Raw genomic sequence first — 13,140 nt, 5'->3', positions numbered from 1 at the left:
ACTATATCAGATGGAAGTGATGGAGAATCAAACCTAGAAGCACATCTGTGTTTGCACAGAGAGAGGAAGTGAGAACGAAATAAGCAAGACTAGTTAATAGATTGAGTCTTGTTCCTGACATTTTATTTGTTGCTGCTTAATCATTTTCTCTCTGGCTAGTGGCTGCCAGCAGCCAAGCACTAGCAGGGGCTAGAAGTGTAGGAAATATTTGTGGATGAAAAACTTGAATTAGAAAGTTCTGGGTGTCAGTTTTACTTGTTCTGAAAATTGGTCAAGTGCTGCCATTTACTACTTTTAGGGCCAGGACATTCCTCGGCCCACCCCGGATCACAGGCGAGGAGCATGGGGCCTGTATTCAGAGGCGCAGACCTCTGTTAATACCTGGCCTGCGGTCCTGCAAAGGGACAGCACTTCTTGCCAAGTCTGGCTCGGACCTGCTCCTACAGATCATATTCCTCCGGCACTTACCAGTGCATTTCCCAAGTGCCCAGGCAGATCCTGGGCAGTCTCCTGCCATCGCTCAAACGAGACGCTCTCGGGGCACGTCCCTGAGCCCTTCCAGGGCGGCGCTGGGATTGGCAGGGCTTCAGTGGCAATGTGTCTGCAGGGGACCCGGGGCCATCCTACAGAAAGTGCCTGGCTCGGCCCCAGGAGTGCCCCTGGCCCACCATCTCAGGGATGCAGGATCCTGGCCAGGCTGGGCCTGGCCCTTCAGAATGAAGCAACTGCCCCATCCCTTTCTTGGATTCTTAAAGAGCTAGACTCCATCCTCCCTCATTCACAGAATCTGCAAACTGCTATCTTGCCAGAAAATGCTATTTGGACTGAAAAACATGTTATAGGATGAGATGCTTCTCTGTGCCTTTGTTTTCCCATCCATAAAATGGGGATAAGGGTTGTGTGAGGACTGAGTGAGCTATTTATTGTATGTAACTCACACAGACAAGTGAGAGGCAGCAGCTGCTGCTCCTTAGACATGTTACTATTATCACTGTAGGACAGCGGTTCTCAACCTGTGGGTCGCGACCCCTTTGGCAGTCGAACGACCCTTTCACAGGGGTCGCCTAAGACCATCCTGCATATCAGATATTTACATTACGATTCATAACAGTAGCAACATTACAGTTATGAAGTAGCAACGAAAATAATTTTATGGTTGGGGGGTCACAACATGAGGAACTGTATTTAAAGGGCCAGAAGGTTGAGAACCACTGCTGTAGGAGAAGGTCCGGAGTCATACTTGGCTCAGCTTTTGCTCTAGAGGTACCAAGGAGAAGCATCATCAGCTAAAAGGAGAAAACAATTACATTCAAGAGGTGCTGCTTCCCCCATTCCAACAGCAAGAGAGGTTTCAGGGCCCACGGTGAGGGCTGCAGCTGCCTGGGCGCTGGGAGCTGCCAGGCGGCGGCTGGATGAACTCTGGGCCGCACCCCCCTCCCCTGCACTGGCTGGACCCTGGGAAGCTCTCACAACAGTGCCTGGGGAGAGGGAGGCTGGACCGCCACTGTGACCGCTGTGGCAACAATCTCCCAGGCAACGGCATATCTGCTGTGTCCCTCTCATTTCATAACTGACTTTCAGAAGCCGAAACCTGCCATGGTGCTTCCTGGGGTGAGCTGGGGGGGAAGAATCCAAATGAAAGGTCAAGGACACCTCTCTGGGATGTCACGTTTTCATTTCACTCGGAATAAAAGCCATCGCTTCACTCTTCATCCTCAGGGCAACACCCGGCTTTCTGATGACCACCACTGGCAGGCAAACTTGAAGGGAGTGTGTTTATTGGGGTTTGGGATACAAAGAGAAAGCAAGAGGAGATATTCAGAAATATGTCCTATCTAATCCCCTTTTTTAAGTCAGAGCTGAGAGCAATGTGGACACCCAGCTTCTCTGACACTGAGTGCTAGTGCTGCCCAGCTAAACGGGGAGCAAATGACTCCCAGGTGAGAGCGTCCTTGAGAAATCATCGGTCCCTGAGGTTTTAGGTGAGACCTGTGTGCCCTGCTCATGCTCCCACCTCTGTGCCGCATGTCCACCACCAGACCTGCCCCGGAGCCCAAACACACAATCATGTCTGAAGACCAGAGAGAAACTACGTGTCCACTGCGCCATGTAATCCTAATGCGGGTAAGAGAATTCCAAGGTAAGTAGTGTTACTATTTGCATTTCACAGACAGGAAAGCTGAGGTTTACTGAAGGCCACAAAATTGAAGCCAGAGTTTTATTTTCAAGTTCAATGTCATTTTTTTTCACCGTCTCAGACTTTAGAGGAAATATCTTCGTATCTGAGATGACTTCTTCAATGGGTCAATCCCCCACCAAGAAAAATGGCAACAAAACGCAAGGCTTTTCACAGAGCTCAGGGGAATAAAAACAAAACTCAGTGAACATTGTTGTGATACCAGAAGCCACAGAACCGGAAGCAGCTATAAGTCAGAGCTGAGAACAAAACAGTCCCAGGACAGGTGAACACTGATGGCTGGACATTGGGATCCAGGGAGACAGAGAAAGACAGAGAGAGGATAAGGAGGCAGGGCTGGAAGAGGCACCAGAAAATCAGAGAACAGATGGAAAACTGGGGTCCCAGTTGTTGAGGCAAAATTACCTCCAAAACAGACAAAAGTTCTAGGGCCCCAGACACTCAACTTCGAGCCAGTGGGTGGCCGGCACTACCCCAAGGAGAGGGAGGAGACGTCTATAGTTTTTGTTTGTTGACCACCTGTTGCCCCTTCTTTGGAAAGAGTACCCAGGTTTACATGTGGGAGCCACGTCTCCCCTCTCAGACACATTATCTACTCTAGCTCCAGTGCCAGCGGTGGTCACATGATCCAAACCTGGCCAATCACAGAAGCCAATCACCCAACCCCAAGGTGAAGGGATGGGCTTGAGATACAAGACAGACCCACGAGAAATGCTGGGGACGTGGCTAAGGCCTCCCTGAGGCCAGAGTCGGCACTGCTGGGAGCCATCTCATCACCCCTCAGAGAGCAGCCTAAAAAGGGGCCTCATTAGAGGACCACATGGAGTGGAGGGGGGCAGATTTCCAGACACATGACAGGTGCTCCTGAGGCCAGAGCCACACCTGGCCTCCTCAGTTCCCATAGAAGCCACAGACGCCCCTTCTCTCACGCTGTCAGAGCCGAGGGCCCACGGCCACACTGAGAGGCTAACTGCGTGAGAAGCCACCTGGCCCCCTCCTGGACAGAGGACCAGTTCCTCGGGAGCTGCTGCTGAGTGCAATGTCTGCAGCTGTGGCCTCTCAGGACAGCACAGCACAGCACAGCACAACACGCTACTGCCAGGAAGCCGAGACCAGAGCAACAAATGAGACAGCTCTCCCCCAGCACTGCCTACCTGGCAGCCAGGCGCTTACCTGATACACATGGAATGCGTTCGCTGCTTTGCCCCGGAGAAACACGGATGGGATCCAGACGTTGATCAGCGCCCGGTTTGATCTGACCAAAGGAAAGACCGAAATGGGTCATTTAAATTTACAAAAATGGGGGAGGGGACTATCTTTTCCTCTAAGATGCATCACGCGCAAAAAATTTATGACAATGTCTCTAACACTTAACGGTAAAGGATCAATTTAAGTTGCATTACTTGGCCCCTGCAGATCATTTTTAAAAGGCAAATTAACCCTCACACCCTCACAAGATGGCTGCCTATGACCAGGCCGGGAGGGGGGTTAGTGAGGGACAACCGAATGACTGAACAAGCAGGCTGCGTGGGGCGACCAGGCTGGCAGAAGGGTTAGCGAGGGATGACCAAACAACTGAATAGCAGGCTGCATGGGGCGACCAGGGTGACCAGACCGGCAGGGGGGGCAGTTGGGAGAGACCAGGGCAGCAGAGGGGGCAGTTGGGAGTGACCAGGCCGGCAGGGTGGCAGTTAGGGATGATCAGGCCAGCACACAGAGGCAGTGAGGGGCGATCAGGCTGGCAGCGGGGGCAGTGAGGGGCGACCAGGCAGGCAGGCGGGTGAGCAATTAGGACCCAGCATTCCAGGATTGTGAGAGAGATGTCCCGAGGATCGGGCCTAAACCGGCAGTTGGACATCCCCCAAGGGGTCCCGGACTGGAGAAGGTGCAGGCTGGGCTGAGGGGACTCCCCTCATATATGCACGAATTTCATGCGTCGGGCCTCTAGAGATGTGGGCTCTCCCCAGATGACACCTTTTCTCGGAGGCTGAGCCTTCTTCCACACAGGCAAGTGAATGAGACAGGGCCCACTCCACTCTCTTTACCAGCCCAAGGGGATTATCAGTCCAAAAACCAAGACAACCTAATCAGAAATATTCAGTCTAAAGATCAACCAAATTCCTTTGGGGTTATCAGCAGAGGCACCAGACAGAACTGAATCTAATAAAAAAATCAGAGCAATGCACTGAGCTATTGTTCTTTCCAACAACCAGGGATTATAGATTCAAATTCCCAGGGAGACACACAGTCAATGAAATGAATGGTGAGCCAGAGTCAGGTAATTGGGAGAAGTGTGGACTGCGGTTCACTGAGGAGCACTTGCCCTGTATGAAGGAGGAAGCTATTGCTCAGCTCTAAATATGGCCTTGCAAGGATTTTCTTTTTTTAAAGAAAATAGAGAAATTTACATTTTTATGTGATATCTTTCAACTCTTAAATGTCAGCCAAAAGAAAAATTGTTTTTCAATACTGAAGGGGAAACATAAAACAAAGCTGAAGGCCAGACTCGGGCTGCAGGCGAACAACGCCCCACCTCTACCAGAACCAAACCAGCCTGTGCGGACTTAAAGAGTGATTTCTGTTTTCCCGTGTGGTCCTTCTGGGACTCAAGCCAAACCACAGAGTCCTATTTCTAAAGGGCCCTCATAAGCAGACGCAGTGGACTTACATTTCGAAATCTGACAAACTCTGATCTTCCGATGTTTGACTCAGATCTCCAGGCACCTGCCATCAGGAGAGAAGAGAGAGAACACATCGTGGTTACCATGGTTTGCATAATCACAATAGAACCCTGTCTCTCGTGCCCCCTGAGCATCCCCTGCTCACACGGAGGTGGAAAGGCAGGGCTGGAAAACAATGAGGTTCGGTGCAAGGATGCTAGAGATGATGTTACAGGAACAAAAATATGCCATGAGCGATCTCAATCATCTTTACAGAAAAAGGGCTGATCATCCTGCTGAGATAATCACAGGCACATAAAAGCATGCAATTTAGGAGCTATCAAGGCCTAGTTAAAATCTGAGATGCAAGATAGCAAATGCGCAGAAGAAAAAATTATCCATTGTTGCCAAGATGAACATCACACCACAGACACATCCAATGCATAAACACAAACAGCCTCAGCCTGCCTCCTGTGGCCCCATCCTTCCCCTCATAACGTATTGAAACCCCAGGCAGCAGGACAGGGTCTTCTTCGACTCCGAGGCCCTGGGAGGACATGGCTGAGTGTGAGACGAGCCTGCCTGCGTGATGGCAGCTACCATGTAAAGCAGATGACACAGTGGCCAGCACTGGTGGATGCTCAATAAATGGTGATGACATCATCACACCCAGGATACATTTCCTATTGTGAACTGATCGAATCTGAACTGGTTAGAGCTTAAGAATGTGGATCAGTCTGGCTGGTGTGGCTCAGTAGTTGAGCGTCGACCTATGAACCAGAGAAGGTCATAGTTCAAATCCCAGTCAGGGCACTTTCCCTGGTTGTGAGCTTGACCCCCAGTGTGGGGTGTGCAGGAGGCAGCTGATGAATGATTTTCTCTCATCACTGATATTTCTATCTCTTTATCTCCCTCTCCTTTCCTCTCTCTGAAATCAATAAAAAATATATTTTTTAAAAAAGAATGAGGATCAGAACTAAGAGGAACCAAGTGGAACAGAGAAGGGTTTGGGGTAATAAGGGAAAGAGAACTTTTACTTCACGCTGCATACCTGTCAGAGATTTCATATTATATGGTAATCTACATTTCATACTCTACAGTCTGGGTAACAGTCCCAGGGGTGGGTTCCCCCCACCCCCTACTCTACAGGTGGACTGAAGTTCAGGGAGGCCGTGGGAGTGCCCACAGTCACACATACTAGTATACAAACCGGATATGAGTCCAGGTCTGTCCAACTTCAAAGGCTTTTCTGCTACAAATTCCCCCAGACACAGGGAACACCAGCTAACAGGTGAAAGGAGAAGGTGAGACGTAGCCAGAAGTTCTACCCGTAGAGCATTCCGAAGGTCCCCCTTAAAGAAACAGTGGGTTCCCTTCAGAGGCAAGAGAACCCAGTGATTACGGAGCCTGTGATCTGAGGCCTCATGGCTCAGGATCCAATCCCAGCTCCCCTTCTTCCTGACTGTAGGGTCATGAGCAAATCACCCAATTTCTCTGTGTCTCACTGACTTAATCTGTAAAATGGGTATGAGAGTAGTAATATTCATAGGTTACTCTGAGGACAAAGAGACTCAACACCTATAGAGTATGCAAAACAGTGCCTGGCAGGTAGAAAGGCCTCAATAACTGACTTGTGCACTATAATAATAATAGGACAATTATTGAGAAGTAGGAGCAGTATGTTCTGTTATCCTTGACACTAGGCATGAATCTGTCCTGCCAGCCCAAGGGGTGTCTCTCACCTCACATATGGCAGCCCAGGCGGAGAGTGACCCAGCTGGAGCCCTCAGATGTGAGCTAAGCAGTTACTAGTAGACAGGGCTCCAGGCAGCAGACTTTGCTAAGAAGCTGCTTTTAAGAAATTCCTTCAAGCCCAACAAGGAGGAAACCTGCCAGGAAAGCCACTGGAAAACACTTCCATTTTCAAACAATCAGGAACTTGTGGGCTGGGGGTCAGAGGCCTTGCTGTTGAGGCAACTGTCATTTTCATGTGGGTGGCTGGGAGGAGGGCTGGTATAATCTACTAGGGAAGCCAGAGGCTCCATGTCCCAAGATTCCCAAAACATCCACATCCTTTGCCTCAGAAATCTCACTCCAAGAGTTTAACTAGAAGAAACAACCAAAGACCAACATTCACATCAAAGATCATTCTCTTTCCATTGCTTAGACAAGTGGGGGGAAAAGCAAACAACATGAAGGTCCAACCATAGAGGAATGATTCAAGAATATGTGGCATGTCCACATGAGATGGCCAAGCTAACAATGAGGTACACACACTCCCGAGGGTGCAAGCATAAAAGTAATTCCAGAAAAGTATATGAGCATAGTGACTGTGGCTATCATTGATAGTAGATTAAGAGTGGGGTTGGGGAGAAAAAAGGCATATTTTTCATTTATTATTTTTCTATAAGATTTTTAAAAAAGAGTATATTTTGAATGAACTGCTTTTAAAAAAATTTAAACACACTTTTAAAGAAAATGATAGCATTCCATGCACTGTTTTGAAAAGAGCTCCGAGACAGATGATCGAGTGACAGCAAAAGCAGGGGTGGTCGGTGGGTCTTACACACTACCATGTGCAAAAATGAAGAATTAAGACTATCAAGTTGCATTTGGTTGTTTGGGGTTTGTTTTTTGCATCAAGAAGCTGTAGCAGTGAAATTTAAGATACCAAAGGGGCACCTGTGGGCTGGGGGTGGAGGTCCAGGAAGCTGGTGCACGACATTGGGAGTGAGGCTGTCTATCAAATACCTTTTATATCGTTTGAGTTTTGAAATAACATACTACCACCCCAAGATTTAAATTAAAAAGTATAATCCCACCAATAGAGTGCTTTTGATCAATTTTTAATGGCACAGAAAAAAGCTCCTGCTCTCTGCTTAATAAAAAGCTGCTATGGACTGCAAATGCCCTGTGATTCACAAAATAACTCACAATGCATGTGTGCCGACAAAGTCAGAATGAAAGAGACCTGAAAGATGACAGTGGGAGCTGGCTGAGAGGTCAGATGAATTTGATTATATATTTGAACTTTTCTGTACTTTCCACAATGAGGATGCATTAATTGTGTGGCCACAATCAGATACACCTTCTGTATTAATTTAAGTGTGCATCGTAAATTATATTTTTTCCAACTCCTTCCCTCAATGCATTTGCTAGAACGCAGAAAGCCAGATGGAAGAGACTTTGCCTTCAAACTCCTTGATGCATCAGGAGTGGGAAAGGGCAAAGGAAGGCTCTGAAGGCTCACCCCTTCCAGGCACTCTCTGCCCTTGACGAGGGGGGCCGATGGGAACGGCTAGGACTCTTGAGCCTTCTCTGGTGGGGCTATAGGTGGCTCTCGGCCTCTCGTGTCCTCAGAGCTTCCCCTCAGCACCTCGTCTCTCCTGGCATAATGAGAGGATCGGATGGAGAACACAGATGGGAGGAGTGACAGTGAAGACACTGGCTGCACCACCGTGCCCTTCTCTGCCTGGAAATGCTGTCTACCCGGCTGGGTACTGGCCATAATCTGGGTTTACAGTAATCATCCAGGAAGCTGGCTATATTTCAGTGTGGAGCTGAGGGTACTTTATCAGAAACATAACTTTCTACTGATACTGGCCACCAACATCCTTCATGGCCTCCTGAAGCCCCAGGAACCAGGAGCACAGCTCTGTGAGGCAGCCCTCTCTCTGATCTGCCCTCCCCATGGGGCATAATAAGTGATTGGCAGCTCAGCTGTCTTCATTTACTTCTCCTTGACCCCGCAGAGATGGGAGCTCGCCGTCTGTCTGGCCTCGGGAAGCCATGTGGCAGAACGTGGGTGCAGGGAAGGCAGGGCCCTTGCTGGGAGTAGAGCAGCCAGGAATCCTGGGTCCTCGAGACCCACGGAGAATCAGCGTCTGGGCTGCTTCAGCCACAAGCTTCCACAAAACCCTGGCTCTATTCCCTGGGCTGCTTGGGGGTTGGGGGCAGGGACAGGTCAGCTGACAGCAGCCACCTCACGATGCAGGCGTGGGACAGGGACACGGGTCATCCTGACACTCTGACGGGGGATTTCTCAAACTGGGAAGAGGGTACAAATACTAGAGATTCTGCCACAAAGAATGACAAGTGTGCTAAATAAATGTTTAGGTAAAAAGGGAGAGAGGGGGCAAAGGATGAAAAGTAAGAAGGGAGAGGGAGGGAGGGGAAGGAAGGAAGGAAGGGTTGAAAGAGAAATCAGCCAATTGCCAAAACCATGGGGAAACTATACGTCTCCCTTTGGCAGAATCAGGACCCAGGCAGGTGCCCTCACCTCCCGTCCTGAGAGACCTGCAGACGCAGCAATGCCACAGTCCCCACGGCTTCCTGTTTTACGCAGAGCTTTCCCACAACAACCCTTCTCACACCCTCCTCCTCACGGCCCTGTGGGGAGAGACATCGCCCCATGTCACAGGTGAGGATGAGAGTGGTCGGTGTGAATAAAGTGAAGATGCATGAGCCCAACCCAAACCTCCCAGCCCATGGTTCCCGGGCAGCCTCAGCCTCAGTGACTCCAGGTGGAGAAGCCCACCAATCCTATCTGAGACCCAGAGGACAGCCAGCGACAACCGCCACATGAACAAGTGTGCCATCTTGGATGTCCAGCTCAGTCGAGCCCCAGGTGACTGTAGCCCCAGGTGACTGTAGCCCCAGCCAACACCTTATGATGTAGCATAACCACCCAGCTGAGCCCAGTCAACCCAAATTATCATGAGAAGAAAATGGATGTGTTTTTTAAGTCACTGAGTTTTGGGGTGGTTTGACATATAGCAATAGGTAGCCCAAAAAGTAACTTTTCCAAGGTCATTCAACTAGACAGTGACAGAGGTGGGCTCCCAATGCTTGTGGTCCGGCTCCAGAGCCTGCACTTCGCACACTGAGCTGCGCTGCCTCCCACTAGGAAGCCCCCGTGCTCTGCACCTGCACCTGCACCCTAGGAAGCCCCCGTGCTCTGCACCTGCACCTGCACCCTAGGAAGCCCCCGTGCTCTGCACCTGCACCTGCACCCTAGAAAGGCCCCATCTCTGCGTCTGCACCTGCACCTGCACCGTAGGAAGGCCCCATCTCTGCATCTGCACCTGCACACTAGGAAGCCCCGTGCTCTGCGTCTGCACCTGCACACTAGGAAGCCCCGTGCTCTGCGTCTGCACCTGCACACTAGGAAGCCCCGTGCTCTGTACCTGCACCTGCACACTAGGAAGCCCCCGTGCTCTGTACCTGCACCTGCACCCTAGGAAGCCCCGTGCTCTGCGTCTGCACCCTAGGAAGCCCCGTGCTCTGCGTCTGCACCCTAGGAAGCCCCGTGCTCTGCGTCTGCACCCTAGGAAGCTCAGAGACGGAGTTATCCAGATCCTACCGCAGAGCCTCGGCTGGTGTCGAGGGCTCAGCGCTCAGGAGAGATGTGTACAGTGTACAAGTGGGTCTCGCAGCCTTTCTCACAGCCTGTCTTCTTTGTCACCAGAGTGACTTTGATAGGCACCAGGCCTGGAGGCCAAGGTGCAGACCTGGCCCAGTCCCAAGTGGCTGGTTTCCCCTTGGAAGCCCGGCTCCTTCTCTGTCTCCAAATACACAGGTCACCCTCCAGGCTCAGAGCTGAATCCTGAGGGAACAAACGGAAGCTCAGACGTTTTGAATTCTAATCCAGGCTCCCACTGGTAGTCAGAGATGTCACCCGGCTTCAGTAAACTTTGATTTCTTCCTCGCCTACCCCATGACAACCAGCCTCTGACTGTCCTACTAGACAGAGTAACAAAGATGGTGGGGGACGAGGGACCAACATGTGTCAAACACAATGTGCCAAGTATTCGCACATTGAATCCTCAGATACTATGAAGCAAGTATGATCGCAAGTCACAGGCCCCTCCCCTCTGACCCCAGCCACTCTGTATGGCTGGCTCCTCTCTCATCTTCCCAGTCCCAGCTGAAACTGAATTCCTGAGATGCCTTCCCTGACCAACAAAACTAAACACTGCCACCTTCATGGCTCACGTAGTTCAGCTGGCAATGACTCCATTCCGGTTTATCTGCACATTGCTCCTCCTGGGAACTCCCACGTCTGTTCTCACCATGACACATGCCATCCTTGCCTAGCACCGGCACACCACGGGCACGGAATGAGCATGTGCGGCTGGTTAAAGGAACGAATATAAAATGGAAGCTGTGTTTCCACACTGAAATGCCAATCCACTCGTGAACTGCTTTGTAGCACATCCCCAATCTCCATGCATGATAAGGATACATTAGTTTAGAGATCAGAAGAACCAGAGAAAGTGAATCGTAGTCCCTCTTCTAATTACAGGGCTGCCTGTTCAAAGGAAAGGCAACAGGCAGACACGACAGCAGCAAACCTTTGTCCCAGTCATGAAATCACACCCGCAATCTATGTTTCCAGAGGCACTTTCTCACTCATCCCTTTTCAAACAGCCTTCTCTTAAGCAATTAGCTCTCATTTTGCACTGCCAAAAACTATCTCCCATCCCGCCAACACCCCTGCTTCATCATCTCATGTTTCAATAAGGAGCGAACTGTGAATGGCATGGCTCTGCCATCCAGCGTGGCTGCGAGCATCAAGTGGCCTGGGCTTCCCTTGCCTCCAGAGGCGGCCGGCCTGGGTCTGGACCACTTCCAGGGCTCCATGTGTATGTTTGTTCATTTGTGCTTTTGTTTTACAGATGTACAATTAGAGGCATCAGAGCCACATGGGGTTTGAAAATCAGCTGAGATCTAAGACTTTCTGCTGGGCGTAAAGAACTGGCAAATAGGAGTTTTAAAGTTTTTTATTCTACCTCTGGGCAGCCCCGGAAGCCTGCACAAACACAGACTATCACACCTCTGTGAATTTGTCTTCATGTCAAGACTGAGAGTCTTGAGAACAATATTCTCAGAGCCCAAGACGTATCAGGGACATACTGATCGCTGAAAGAATGTTCCCAGTGGATGGATAGACAGATACAAAGATGTGCAAATAAACAGGTGGGTCAATGAATGGTAGGAGAACTGGGGAGGAGAGGGAAGGAATGTGAGAAAATTATCTAATTTACTAAGATGGACATCTCATTTCTTTCCAGGTAACCAAGATACACAGACAACATATGGACAAAGACACCTATACAAGGGCATTTACTGCAACACCATTTGTAGCAATAACAGCCTGAAACAACTAATGAAATGGTTATGTAAGATATTGCTCCAGCGAGAGCCAGCCTGCACAACTACTAAAGGGAGAGCACAGATCTCTGCTAACTGGGGATGATCTCTAAGGTTTATTGTCAAATAACAAAAGCCAGACACAAAACAGCATGTCGGGCGAGCTCCTATTTTCCTGAAGCAGCTGGGAGGTGGGTACCCATGTGATTGGATGTGCAGTTATCATTTCTAGAAACACAGAAACTGCCAACTGTGACGCTGTGAGCAAAGGACAGTGAGAAGCAAGGCACAGGGGCAAGAGGAAGATTTATTTTTTACTGAAAAACTTTATACCTTCTACATTTTTACTACGTCCATGAGCTGTTACCCTTGACATTTTAAATTAAAAGAAGTGTTATGTCTAAGACAGGGAAAAACACCCAGTGACTGCCTCTGAGAGAGGTGTGGGGACAGTCGGGCAGGGACCATTCTGGGATGAGGGCAACGTTCTACGCCTTGAGAGGAATGTGGGCCACACAGGCCTGTGCCCTCATCAACACTCAGTGACCACACAACTAAAACATGTCCAAACATGTATATAAATATTATCTCAAACAACGAAAAAACTACAAACAAAAATATTAAACTCCAGAATGCACACATTAGTATTTTGGACAAAATGAAAACTAAAATGTGCAGCTTATTTTGCATCAGAAAAACAAGATGATGTGATGGGCTCATGAGGGGGCGGGGGAGAGGGAGGGTAACGCAGGTGCCGGCCAATGTTAGTGGCAGCACCCAGGGGGTGGGCGCACGGTGCCCACGTGAAGGCCTTCCATAGACCTATTTCTAATTTTTCCAGATAAAATGGTGGAAAAATGTTTTGATCAAGCATGCAGAAAACAACTGAATTGTCTCTCTATTCTCTGCACAGAAAATGCATTATAATATCAGTGTCCTATTACGGGGCTAGCAGAGCACAGCCTCTGTACTTAAGGTTATCAGCCTTAAATGTGGGGGAAGTAGTGGAGATGTGTCAGATGGTTAATTAATAAAACTGTCATGTTTATGGATTCTGAGATATTGGAGGTACTTATCGCTCTTTGAAAGTGACGCTGTGTTGTGATTTCTTTCCCCGTTCTAAGTAAGTGC

At 49.4% G+C, this 13,140-nt stretch overlaps 1 protein-coding gene across 7 annotated transcripts in view; it reads right to left on the bottom strand.

The window, feature by feature from the left end:
• Positions 1–13,140, bottom strand: part of SNX29 (sorting nexin 29) — a 391,693-nt gene that overhangs the window by 86,983 nt on the left and 291,570 nt on the right. For all 7 annotated transcript variants that reach the window (XM_023760220.1, XM_023760222.1, XM_014462290.2 and 4 more), the window contains 2 exons: positions 4,866–4,921; positions 3,371–3,452 (listed from right to left, as the gene is read on the bottom strand). In XM_023760220.1, the coding sequence (XP_023615988.1) occupies positions 3,371–3,452; positions 4,866–4,921 (138 nt within the window). The remainder of the gene's footprint in view (positions 1–3,370; positions 3,453–4,865; positions 4,922–13,140) is intronic.

The sequence above is a fragment of the Myotis lucifugus genome, unplaced genomic scaffold, assembly GCF_000147115.1.
Source record: "Myotis lucifugus unplaced genomic scaffold, Myoluc2.0 scaffold_176, whole genome shotgun sequence".
In the NCBI taxonomy this organism is placed as follows: domain Eukaryota; kingdom Metazoa; phylum Chordata; class Mammalia; order Chiroptera; family Vespertilionidae; genus Myotis; species Myotis lucifugus.
This window is presented reverse-complemented; position numbering and strand designations above follow the sequence as displayed.